Source organism: Parus major, chromosome 3 (assembly GCF_001522545.3).
Source record: "Parus major isolate Abel chromosome 3, Parus_major1.1, whole genome shotgun sequence".
NCBI classification, from domain to species: domain Eukaryota; kingdom Metazoa; phylum Chordata; class Aves; order Passeriformes; family Paridae; genus Parus; species Parus major.
The window spans coordinates 48583107-48597166 of NC_031770.1; the positions used below are offsets into that span (position 1 = coordinate 48583107).

General features: G+C 36.6%; 1 protein-coding gene across 5 annotated transcripts in view; it reads right to left on the reverse strand.

Moving 5' to 3' along the window:
* UTRN (utrophin) overlaps nucleotides 1-14060 on the reverse strand; it is a 339710-nt gene that overhangs the window by 71108 nt on the left and 254542 nt on the right. For all 5 annotated transcript variants that reach the window (XM_015621645.2, XM_015621646.1, XM_015621643.1 and 2 more), the window contains 3 exons: nucleotides 9983-10112; nucleotides 3316-3584; nucleotides 1047-1193 (listed from right to left, as the gene is read on the reverse strand). In XM_015621645.2, coding sequence (XP_015477131.1) covers nucleotides 1047-1193; nucleotides 3316-3584; nucleotides 9983-10112 — 546 coding nt within the window. The remainder of the gene's footprint in view (nucleotides 1-1046; nucleotides 1194-3315; nucleotides 3585-9982; nucleotides 10113-14060) is intronic.

The following is a 14060-nucleotide window of genomic DNA, read 5'->3' on the forward strand; positions in this document are numbered from 1 at the left end:
GCATAGATTTCACAGCTGCCTTTCCAGCACAGAACCATTTTGGAAGATTGTGCTTCACTGGCTGACCTGACTCCCCTCAGTTTAATTGAAACTGCGGTAGCACATCCAGTAGTACTTTGGTTGCTTTGTTAACTAAATTCAAGAGGACACACACACACAGCACCACCTCCCCCCCACCAACAAAAAAAGGAAACAACCTGCAAACAGAATAAGAAAAGAAACCCCACTACCAAATGGTATTAGGAAAAGGAAAGGTTTGCTATGACACAATAACAGCTTTGACTCCGAGGAGGGACTCATTCAAAACTACTGGCCAAGAAAACTGGTGCTCAGGTTTTGAAAATTAATTTTCACCACCCTCACAAGAGATGTGATAAGTATTTCCTACAAAAATTAACACACAAAAAGGAGAAACTTCAAAAATTCATAAATGAACTTTTAACTGATGTAAGAAGCTTCACTAAATCATTACCTGTGAAACTAGTTATGAGCTTCAGCTGTAATCAGGCACATTGATTTACTTTTCTCAGACCATTTAAGCACAATAATCATAACTAAGAAACATGAATCTCTCAGCATATCCTTTTCTGCTTTTTATGCTAAATTGCTATTGCTTATATCTTGTTATAGCTCTAGTAATATTTAAATCACTTTAAGTGAAATTTCCTACAGAAACTGAACATTCAAAGACAAAATAAACCAGCTTTCACACAAGCTGGAAACAACATAAATTTTTACACAAGTTTTTGGTGACACAGATTTATGCAGTAAAATCTACTGCTACAAGACATACAAAAAAAACCATGTAGCAATAGTTCCCACTATTCCCCATGCTTTAATGAGATTTCCTCTTTGAATAAACTGCAGAAATTGATTGAAAGAAAAAGCTTTTGGCCAAGCTACAGCAGGGAAGGCAGCTCCTTTTGTTGCATTGGTACTAACAGAATAACACCTGAGTGAAAGAGGTAATGAATAAATAAGTGAATCTTTTAAGAGAGTGAGAAATATCCCTCCCCACACACCTACTGCACATATTAGAAGAATACCTGTAAGAGTTTCCACCGCATATTAAGATCATCCAGTTGACGAGACATCTTTAAAGATGGATAAAGGTCAAGTGGAGACAGCTGGCTGGACAAATCATTCACTGTTTTAACTTTTAAGTTGATGGGAGCAATTTCTTCTCTAAAAGCCTGAAAGAAGCATACACTTATGTTCAATTGGTATCTGAGCAGCACAAAAGCCACTGTAAATTCCCCATGGTGCTGACCTGCCCAATGTGGCAGTTTATGCTAAACAACTGCACACAAGTCAGTTCTCAGCAAAGAAAATTCACTCACTTCAATATTCTTATTGTATCACTTGTATCATGTTGAAGGAAAAAACAGTATGAGGCTTACTGAAACGCCCATAAGCAAGCTGCACCCCTAAAATAATTTAATTTTTTTTTTTTGTGGTGCTGTATGGCTTTAGAGCTTTTCTTTGCAAAAGGAAATACACAACGCTGTATTAGGAGCTTTAGCAGCATACAGCCTGGCAAGTGTTCTTAAGAAAAAATGTGTTCAGTAGCTATAGTTTCCAAGTATTAAGCAGCTGACAAAAATTCAATTTAAAAACCATTATTGAACTAGCAAAGCATGCAGGAATGTATCTTCTAAGGAAAAGGAGTACAATGTTTTACCTGATTAGAACCAGAGAGTAAAGCTATTACAATGACTAAAAAGAAGTAAAAGGTTTATTGAATCAAATCAAACTAAATACAGATTTAAGACAAAATTGATGCAAGTTTTAGTTACAGCTAAAAAGATGCATCAAATGTCTTTCTTACTGTGAGAATTACAGTAAGATCTTAAGTGTTCAATCCTATAAACAGCTTGATTAAACATTATGAAACAAGTTTAAAACAGCTGTAAAGAAACTATTTTCTTAGGAAAATTCAATTATTTCCCTCCCTTCAAAAATCACTCTCATGAGGCCAAGGAACAGAAGGAACACACTGTCAAGAAAGAAACACTGGGCTTCTGGACAGCCAGTAGGCCCCTATTGCTTCAGCAGATGTTACAGTTTTTCCACAGCAATGAAAATCTGAAAGACTTTGCTTTCATCTACTTTAGAGAAAAAGCCATTAAGATATGACAAATCACTTCTTAGCATGAGAACAAGGAGCTATTCAGCATTAGCATCTTATTTCTTGCTTTAGTATCTATATTAAAATATAAAGAGAAGACGGAAGAGATTAATTACTCTTTTGAAATCAACAGCACTGTGGATATTAGCTCAGCTTTGCCTGCCTTTGTTTTAAAGATTTCAGTTTCATTAACCTTGAAAGTAACAATATAATAATTTGGAGAATGAGGATGCTTACAATGCTATATGTGAAACAATGCAGCCCTGTGAATTCAGACACTGTATACACAGAGAGAATATCTACAGAAACCTGGTTGCACAACCCATTTTATTCTTCTAACACCAGCATCCTATGCTGAAGACATGGATGATCGGGTACACAACCACAGGGTCTTCTTATGATTTTCCATTTTCATTCTTAAGCTTAAAAACTGAAAATCTGTGTTTGTGAAACAGAAGCTTACCAGTAAATGCTGAATTTTCCATAAAATAGCAATCTTCTCTACCTACATGTGCATACCCACATACTCTCCTGGAATCCATCACATTCACTGCACTGTACTCTTTCCAGTCAGCTTTTCTGGACAATGTTAATTTTCAGAAGATATTCCTTCTTGGGGAGCTCTGCATTACTAGGACCCTACCCAATACACAAAGTTTGGCAGGGGATGACTACTACCCATCAAAGCAGCTATGCCTTGGGATGCTGAGCTCTGCATTGAACCCAGGCAGCAAAACCTGGTTTGCCCACAACAACACTATAGGCTAGTATGTGTTCATCAATTTGAAATAATCCTGATAAGAAACCAGGCTAAAGTAAAACCAAATGCAAATATTCACTCATATGAACAAAACCAGACAATAGACATGTTAAATTTGTGAAAGTTAAGGAACAGAAATTAAAACTATTTCTGTATGATTAAAAAAGCTCTAGATGTTTTTCTAACAAGAAATGCACACTTGGTGGCCAAGCAGATCTATGTGAATATGTAATCCCAGCAAACACTGGGAATGTGGCCCAGCAGTGGACTTTATTTGAGACTTCAGATTTCTTCTTCTTTAAAGACTTTAGACTGCACTTGAGAATTTCAGCATACAGTGTACAAACACCTCATAAACCAGAGGGACTGGAATGGAGAGGTCTAACACACAAACAAATGAAATATTTTCCAGGAGTTCTGTACTTACCATAGTTTTCTCAATGTGATCTGGTAACGAATCTATGAGTAAATCTCCTACAGGTTTCCAGCCATTCCTCACATTTTCAGCCTCCTTCAAATCCGCATCAAGGTCATCCATGGCACACTGAAGGTCTTTCAGTTTTTCTAATGCTTTGTCCACTTGCTTCTGCCAGATACTGGCACTGGCATTTAGGTTCTCCCATTTCTCTTTTACCTCCGATGACTGCTTACGCATAGCTTTGGCAATCTTCAAGGCTTTCTCCTCAGGGGTCAGTTCTGCAGAGGGAAAGAATTGTTATTTCTTATTTTTGTCTAGTTAAGCAGATAGTGCTCCTGAAATACACACTCAAAACAGTCAGTATTTCCAGTGTCAACTGATAACTTATTTTAGCAGGTACAAAGTAGAAGACAGTCCACCTTGCTGTAACTGAAATAAACCCCAATCACTCCTATGGACAACACAGACGTTGATCAGAAGACACAAAATTATTCCTTATTTCCATATAATACCCACAAAGTAAAAGCAGCTTACTGCCAATTTGTTACTTTTGGAGGCACAGCAAAAGGCAATATAAGATCTTCCTTCCTTCCTGGAAACTTCAGTAGGTAATCTTTGGATCATTGCAGGTAGAAAGAGTAAGGACAGTGCTTTGTTCCTGGATCTCTCACTGCCACCTTTCACTGTGGCACCAGGGTGTCTCTTCATACTCAGTGGCAAAACCCAAGGTATACTACGTACCACGGGGGACGTGGTTCTGCAGCACGACATTGGTTTTTGTGTTAACACCAAAGTCCAAAAAGGCTGGTTTAAATAGCTTTTCCAAACCTACAAATGTTCTATGAAGCTATTGGCTGAAAAAGAATCAAGCTTTTGGTGCATTATTTCTCACAAATTTCAGGCTTATGGGTCTAGAACCCACACAACACAGCAAACATGGAAAACCTTCAGTCTGAGACTGAGCAAGACCCAGACAGCCAGAAAGCTGAAAAGAAAACTCTAAAACATCCCCAACAGGTGCTGCTGTCTACTGCCCAGGGGGTCCTTGCTGAAAAAAACTCCTGGGAAGCTTCTTTCATCGGGGAAGAGTTGCTTCAGTAATGACAAACAAACATAGACAGTCTCAGAGGATTCCCCTTCTACATAAAAGCAAGCAGAGGAAACTATAATGCAAAAAAAAGAGAACAAAAGAAGGAGCAGAGACGTGACATGCACTGAAACGAAGCCAACTGGCCTTCTATTCAGTCCTATATAAAAGCCCTGGAAAAGGTTTATCACAGTACTCTTGTGATTAAAATTCAAGTGTTGCCTATGAATAAATTAGACACAATCATGGAAAGATGAAAGTACCATTTTTGTCAGAAGTCAGATGAGACAGACAATCTTCCATTTACTGATAGACTGTCTTTAAAATCATTACAACTGACTGAGCTTGGAGTTGCTAATGTGGTGGAGGAGGGTAAGGAGGCAACAGACAGAAAACGGTGTGGGATGTAAGTTTTTTGCTTTACAAAGGTCAGATGAATGTCAAAGTAAATGCACAGTTATAGTTGCAAAAGCTACCTTACTATGCCTCTTGTATGCAACTGTTGTCCCATAGCAACATATACAGAAAAGCATATTATAAGTAATTTACACAAAATAAAATGCTGTTGAGAAGTCGCTTTTTTCCGGACAAAAAAGTAACAGGGAGTTGTTTGGATCACAACTGGAGTTTCTGCCCACCAATTCTACACATTTATTCTGTTTTTTCTTTTAAGACTTTTTTCAAATCTTGTTAGCCCACATTAATCTTGATGAACAAACAAAAGTTAACCCACAATGCAATCACAATTTGTATTACAATTGTTGATATAGGGAGGAGAGGGTGTCACCTTCTCACTGCAAGCATGCCACCATTTTGTTATTTGTTTGTTTGTTGGTGTGATCCAAAACAAGATAACAACACTTTTGCATAGTGGAAACCCAAACTTCATGTTGATCCAGGAACAGAAACCGGGTATGAGTTCAGTTTCAGTATGTTCCTGACACTATCCCAGAAAAATGCAACTATAACAGTAATGTTACAGTATCACCAAGCTGTGTCTTCTCCCATGGGTAACTGCACATTTCTCTTATCATAGGAAGAAACTCTTAAAAGTCATGAGTGAATGAGCTCCAACTAAAACAAAAGCAGCAATGTTGAAAATAGTGTAAGTAGTTTCTGGATATGATTCCAATGACTTCCAGTGGGCTACATCCTCTTCATTCTCCTAAGCACTTCTAATTTACAGTCAAGACTTCATACTCAGTCCAACTGCAAAGCAGAGGAAAAAAAAAAATGCCAGTGGTGTGTGATAACTAGAGAACAAACACAGGTGATTGGGAATAGAAATGCTACCTGCTATATACTACAAATATGCTGCCTGCTATATACCTGTTGTATATTAGAAAAGAGTAAATTGCCTATTTTCAGTGAGATCTTCCTTACAAAAGGAAAAATTATGGCAGAGAAATTTACCTAAATGTGGTCAGTGGCAGTAAAAAAGTAAAAAAGTTCACCTTTCATTTATGCCTGAAACAGGTAAAGATATTGTCCTTCTATAAGCTTAAATAAAGTATCTGTATACAATTCACTGATACATATTAATATATTTATTTTATAACACAGATGTGATTTATGGGTCTTTATATTCAATTAATAGGAGAAAACAGATGGTAAATACTTACTTTTAAATGCTGTGTTTATCACAAAAACCTCTGCTACCAAATAGCAGCTTTCAAAGCTAGGGATCTAACTGTGCTAAGAAAACTAAGTTACTAAAGTAGTTGGACAACACTGCAGACTGCCAAAAACATTCACTATTACAATGAGAATCTGTGTAGTAGTCTGTGATAATCTGCTAGGATGTTCCACTGCTTCAGTGGAACTGTAAGAACAGAATTTCAGTAATGCTTTATCATCAATTCACAGAATCCTGGGGACATAAAATATGAAATCTGCTTTCCTTTGTCTTTCCAATGGCCTGTAACCTTAATCTTAATGGATTTAAGAAGCCAGCTGCAACTATGCCATAGAGAATTCTAACTAACATCTTTAGATCAAAGTTTTATCCTATACTATGGACAAATATTTTTTTAAAAAGCTAAAAAATGAGCATTTTCAATTTCTTTAACCTGTCTATCCATAAAACTCAGTAGCTGGCCTGCTGGCTTATCAATCAGCTCCACACAGATGCTGAGGCAGCTCAAATACAGGAAGACTGTGAAGCTTGCTTTTTTGTGATGGGGCCTCTCTACAGAAACATGGTAAAACAAAAGCAGAAGAAAAGACAGATGGGAGATATAATTAACTAAGAAAGTAGTTTCCTGGAAGATAGAGAACTCTGTCTGAATGTGCCAGTTACTCTCTGGTACAGTAGAAGGCCAACACAAGTATAAGGTGAAGATGGGAAAGAAGAAAGCAGGGCTTACTCACAGCCTGAATCTATGTTTTTGCCGTATGTTTGAAATTAACAAGACCATTACAGACAATAATGGGTTATCATAAGGCATCCTGTAACTAATGTTCTCTTTGGATGGAACAATAAATGTATATGTGCACAAGTCCTTCAAACACGTCTCAGTCAGACAAGTTCAAAACTGATTCTTATCAGTTTTCCCCTAAATATGTCTCACTCCTTGCCCTGTCAACAAGGCCCTCCCTGGAGTGTAAAGATGTGTGGTGAAGGAGAAAATAATAAAAAATATTGATTTAAAAAAATCAGATTGAGCAATTTTATAACCTTTATCATCTTCAGATTAGCTGACCATTTCCCCGTAACAACCCTTATACAAAGTAAGAAATAACCTGAAGAAACTGTGATTTCTAATTAATGCAAGTTTGAGTTAGTAAAATAGTTTTGCTGTTTTCTATTACAGAACCAGCCAAAGCAATGTTCAAATCAAGACTGTACAGTATTGACTGTTTGTCAATATTTTTAGAAAACAGACTCAGTTTAGAATCCATAACCACACTCCACCTTTATCAACATGAAGCGGACTTCACTGAAGTTAACAAGTTAACTTTAATCAACTACAGAGAATACCAGTGACCAAGAGACTGACAGAAAAAAAAAATAAAAAATTAACATCCTAGAAACAAACTACAGCCCACACTCTTCACTGAAAATGGTTAATCTGAAGAAAAATTCTGTCTTTTAGTTCAGAGATTAAGTTTTCTGGAGATTGGTGGCATCAGTTGTCAGAAAAAAAAATTACTAGACTCGCTCCTAGGTGAAAATTAACAGGTTATTTATATATATACATATGAGCTCAGACAAAATGATTCAAAGAAAGTGCAGGCTTGTTCTGCAGAGGGTTTGAGTGTCCACTGTCAGCAGCGGGAGCTCCACAGGAGTCTCTGGAAGAAAAGAGGCTGGGGCTGCCCTGTGCCAGGAGCAGCAGGCTCTAATCAACTCACCATGGGGCACACTGAGACCCTCTGCCACGCTGCAGCACCTCAGGGAAAGTGTGTTTAAGAAACACTAAACACCAGAGAGGAGGGGAGAACCAAAAGGAGAAACAGAGGAGAAACACTGAAGTCACAGGAGGAGGAGCAACCCCATGGTAAGGCAGATGTTCCCCACAAAGACAGCACACAGAGGAAAGGCATGAGAGGAAAGAAGCAGGAGAAAGAAACTGCTAGGCTAACCACGGAGTCACCACCTTCCCACCCTCTCGTGCCACTTGTTGCCTCTCTGAGCATGATCAGCGTCTCAACAAGGGGGGTGAAGAGACAGGAATGAGGGAGTAAATCTGAGCCTGGGAAAGGTGTGAGGAAAGCCATGGCTTTAATGTTTGTGAGGTTTTTTACCACTACAAACCAACTCAGTATTTATTAGTTGTTTTAAATGGCAATAAATAGTTTGTTTTCCCCAAGCTGACCCATCTGATCCCCATCCTGACCCATAAGCTTTCTCACTCATGCTCTTCCCATCTCCTGCCTCCATTCCACTGCAATGGAAGACATAAGTGGATGGGTGGGAGTTTGGCTGGTAGTCAGGACTAACCCATCACACGCTCAAAAAAAAGTCCATGGAAGTGTAACATGTGAAGAAGGAGGAAAGGAAGTTCAGTACATGTGTATGAGGCTTCCCAGTCTGAACATGATTGGTTTCCAAATAAGATGACTAGACCAGAGACATGCACACATCACTTGCAGACCATGGCTATTATTGCTATGCAGTTTACCATGATCATCAAATTCCCTGTTACATTGTTCTCACTGCCATTGGTGTAGCACAAAATAATAATAATTTTCATCATAACAGACTGGATAGCAAGAATTTATGATGCATCTTATCATCTGAAGTTTGCTCTTGCAGTTTCCCATAAACAACACTGACCAGATCACTGATGTCAAATCCTGCTAGAAAATGAACATTGTACATTGGTAAGGTTTTATGTACTGGCATCATTTGCGCTGAGAGGTTCTATGTTTTTGAGGATACAATCTGCAATTTCAAACTTCTGTATGGAAGAATGAACAGAGATCATCCTTACCTTTCAAATGCAAGGCTGCTTGTGATTTAGACCAACTAAAACATCAGAGATGCCATATAGAAAATGGGTTTGAGAGCAAAGAGAAACTGAGTACTTTTGGGAGTCAAGAGTTCAAAACAGAAGTAAAGCTAAGGTACCAGCAGAACTAATCAATGAGATAAATGGTTCACTGGCTTTAATCACCAGCTATTCAAACTTTATCACAAAGTTGAACTAGGGAATATGAAACCACTTAAAAATTTGTGGATGATGAATGCAGGAAAGATTAGTTGTTTCCACGGAACAATTTTAAGAAGTTTGCAAGGGAAATGTGTAAGATGATGTATGGAAATAAAAAAACTAACTCCTGATAAAAGCAGATATATTATAATTTCGTAAATTATACAGAACAGTAAATTGTTCACATCTTACAGCAACTGATAGTTCTGCAAAAGCAGATTATTACATTTTCCAAGAACAGTTCTTGTGTAACTAAAAGCAAGACTTTATAATGCAGTAGCTTATATTAGAGATATAATTGTAGAACTTATAGAGATAATTTCCTATTTTGTGGTTGTGGGAGAGTGGAGAAAAATTATTACCTTCTTGTAGGTCTCTAATATTTAGAGTAATATCTCAACAAACACTGTGCAAAAATAGTTTCTAGGATAGCTGTGGTTCCATTCCTTAGCAATGATTCACCTAACATTCAAATCTTTAGGATTCTGTAATGACTGCCTTCCTAAAGCTGATTTTGCTTCTAATGAGATACACCAATAAATAATGCTTACTTCTACTAGTGGAGTAAAACTTTGCAATAGACACATGGATGTTTGAACGGGAATCCTATTACTTTTCTGTACTATTACTTTCTATACTATTCTGACTACATTTAAGGTTCATATGTTATATGTTAAGAAAAAAGAACAGAACTATCATTAGTATTTTGAACCAAAAACTGGAATAGGTAGAAGAGCTGTTTCTACTTCTTCCATTAAAATATAAGTACTTACACAGCAGAGAAGTAACTCTAAAACATCGAAATAAAAGCCATGAGGATGCCATTCAGAAAATTCTGAGGTCTGAGCAGGTAACTGGGGTATAAAAGATGTACTAGAGACATGCAAGTCCTTTTCTCTTTTTTGACCCTCCCCAGAAGTGAGTACTTTCTGACCTGTTTTTGAATGCAAGCTCCTCCTTGGTTCCTCAGGCCCCTCAATTGGTTGGTCAGCAAGGAAAACTCGTGCCTGGTCCACAGCATTGAGAATGGTTTGCTCTTTATCCTTCAGTTCACGCCTGAGTGCCTTTTGGGAAGGGAAAGAAGAATGCATTTGTAACTTGACCTTGTGAACTATATCGTTTTCTCTGTTTTCATCTCCTCAACCACACCTGCCCAGTGAGTGAGTAATAGCCAACATTATTCAGACTGCAAGATAAAATGCAAATTATATAAAACAGAAGCAGCAAGACATTCAGGCTGGATGGGTAATTGTTAGGAAATTGACTTGAAGGAAGGAATACAAGAAAGGTGATGAAAGGTAAGTTTAAAGAAAGCCTAACAAAGTGAAACTACTACATTGTAATTCTATTAATAAGTAAATTTAATGGGTTTATTGCTTTCAACAGGATTGCCAACATATAGTAGATTACTACAACAGACTTAACTTTTTTGATAGCTGGAATAAAGGCAAACTGCATCTACTGAGGCTTCAGAAAATTATTTTACAAAATGCTAAGAAGAATTGGTTTTTAACATTCCCTAGAAAATGAAACATCTTGTTTCTGTCCACTATTTACTAATATTTTTAGAAAACATGTATCAGAAATTTTATTGTGATAACATATTGTGAAAAAGCTATCTTTTAAATTACTCAAAAAATATATTGATCTTTATTATTCAAAACCTCTTTGAAACTTATATACAGAAAGAAAAAATCAATTTCTATGTAAGATTTTTTCACGGAGGTGGAAATTAATTTCGGGATATTTTGCACTCCAATATTTATGATTTTATTGAAGGCTTAAGTGCAACCAACCTTTAGGGAAAAAAAAGGGTTATAAGTAGTCAGGTGTTAAGTTTCTTAGGAAGCGTTTTCTTCAAGTATAAAGCATAAATCTGTCGCACTTAGAAGGAACTGCTTTTCCTGTTTTATTTGTATTATTTTCTACACACAGAAACACAAAAGAAGATACTTTAAATATTATTAGAATGCTATGTTTATTATTTACAATGTATTTTTTTTAGTTCTAATTAAAAAGTCAAGGCTTATTTTGCTGTCACAATTTGCAAAGGCCTCATTCCAGATAGAAAAAAGCAGTTAGTCAGTGTTGACAACACTATATAATAAAATGAGTGTTCTGCCACAGAAAAGCTTGGAAAACAGATACCAAAAAAGCATGACAAATGCTGTCTTATCATTTTAATTTGTTAGTCTCTTGATGCCACAATCACAAAAAACACCCTCATCTTGACTTTAGCTTAGCAGGAGACTAGACGTTATTTTTCCTCCCTCCACCCCCACTTCATTCCTTCATCATCTTTCCAAATGCTTCCATTCTACTGCTTCAAATAAAATAAACATATAAACAAACATGTAAATAAATAAATAAACTCAACAAAAACCAATCACTGAAAACACACTCACTAACCTCCATTACATTTAGGAACCTGCACTGTACAGCCCAACTTTCAGTACCCATTAACTGCTGTATTTACACAAACACTCCTCAGAACAGTGCTATCTATCTCTGTGTGCTTCTGAGTAGCAACAATATTCTTTGTAGGATTTTGTAGGATTTTTACATACTACATGTAATAAGTAAGGAAAATTGCCATTTAAAAAACAAGCCCTCCTTATTAAAAAAATACAGAAATGGAAGCATTGTAAAAGCAACATTCATGATGAATCTCTTCAGTTCATCACAGTATGTATCAATATTTTAATTTCACATTGCACACATTAGGATAAGACACTTTGACTCATTCATGGTTTACAAATCATTAAAGCAGTCTCTACCCGGGAATTTGTTTCAAGAAAGAGGGAATGCACTATTATGGCTCAAAAAATTCCCCATTTAAAAAAGATATTTGGTTAGCAGAACCTGTGTGAATGCATCAGTAAAATATAATGTATTTTTAATTTCAAAAACTTTGTCAGAAACAGAGGGCTGACTACTACACTTTGACATATGAAATATTTTAGAATTACTTTTCTTCCCTCTATATAACTTCCAAAATATTTCCAAATCATGTAAGAAAAGGGAGGTTATGTCATATTTTGAGTATGCTAAGAAATTTCAGCCGTTAGAATGGATCTCTTCTACTGTCTCTCCTGTTTACCCTCACAGTGTGTTTCATCAGTTTCTCCTGACCCTCAATAAAACTTCAATGAAGTTTGACCTAAGAGACCTTGGATTTAATTCTCCAATATCCCTGCTACTGAAGTTGTTCAAATTGAGGTTGACAACACAAGGATTTTAAGAGTTTGGCACATACAGTTCATCAGCTATAAGTCATCCATGGCAATCCTTATCAATATTTTTGACAGAGAACTCTCTTAGCATGAAATAAACCATACACTGAAATATTATTACTAAAATCAGCATTATTTATGCAATATAAATATGCAATTAGCAATAGAGTACCTTGAGCACACCACATACTTCCTAGATTACGTTTTGGGTTATTTTTTATGCCACAGGTACAAAAATAATGCACTCAGACTTGCATAACTTTTCCTTAGCAATACTCAATATATTTCTCTGTGTCTGCCAGTAAACAAGACAAGCAATGAGAGTACACAGTGCAAGGATAACCAAGCACACCAGTAATACTATCTCTTGTCCCTGCAAACCTCTCTGCAAATAAAACAAACAAAAAAAAAAACAACCAAAAAAACCCCACTTGTAAGTCTGATCTTGAGCTGAAATATCATCTGCTTTGAATGAACGAAATAAAGATTTCATTGGAAAAAATCACATCAAGAGGAACACTACAGAGTAAGTCATAAAAAGCCCAGCAAGGAACATAAAACCTGCAATACTGAATTTGGTTATTGTAAAGGTCTTTATACAATAAGAAGTACAATCATATATTTTGGTGGTTTATTTAGTTTTTCAAGAGATACCCCTCCAGTGGCTACTCAGAATGGATGTGCCTCCTTCAGCAGACAAGGATATTACTCATAAAACAGTGAAAGCATTTGTATTCTTTGAGCGGATCACAGGTTTTAGTAGAGGGAGAACTCCCCTCCTGTTGCTGGCTATGCACTTCAGGGAGAAAATTGATATTAGAGTTTTGGTATAGATTAAATAGGTGAAGGTATGGCAAAAACACCAGCTTGAGAAGCATCTCATAACTTGTCACTGAAAACTGTCCACTAATAAGCTAAACACATGGATGCAAGTATTTTTTGAGTCGTGTTGAGCATGCAGATGTGAATGCAAAATGAAAAAGTAAACACTGAGCACAGAGAGAACACACTTCTTTTTCCCTATACTATGCTTTCTTATGTTTACAAAAGCACAATAACATTTTTAAGCTATATTGGTCATACAAAAAGGGGCTGTACACAACTTGGGCAGTATTTCATACCACTGTATTTCATACAACAATTATAAATTGAAAAATGATTGTGTACTTTAGGTAATGGTTTAAAAAATGAAAGCTTCATTTCTCTCAGTAATCTTACAGGTGAGAGACTATGAAATCCAAGGTCTATGGTTTACACAGCTCTGTTGGATTTGCAAATCCATTCTTACTTCCTACATAAACCAGGATATGCAAGAGTCCTGGAAAAACCAACCCCAATGTTAGACATTCTTGATTCTTATAAAAGAGGGGGTAAAAAGCCATGAAAACCTAAAATACGGTGTGCTGATGAAGTGCCAACACAAACTGGTTTCATAGCTGACTTTAAACAATACTAGCCAAAAATACTTTAAAAAAAAACTTACTTTGAAAAAAGTTGTCTGCTAGTGCTTACAAAACTACTCTCTTGAAATATTTTATGCAGCATGAAACAAAGCAATAACTACAATCAGCACTGCAGGATTCATTTTGCAGGTATGAGGTCTCAAGTTAGCCAACTACAGCGGAGTAACCCAGGACCCCACTAACACCATCCTCCTGTCAGGGAAGAGAACAAAAGCACCTCCGTGATTTTCAACCATGAGCCAGTGATTGACTCTCCATTCTGACTTGCTCCTCTTTCCTTTACTGTAAAACATAATGTTGTTTCCTTTACAACTCT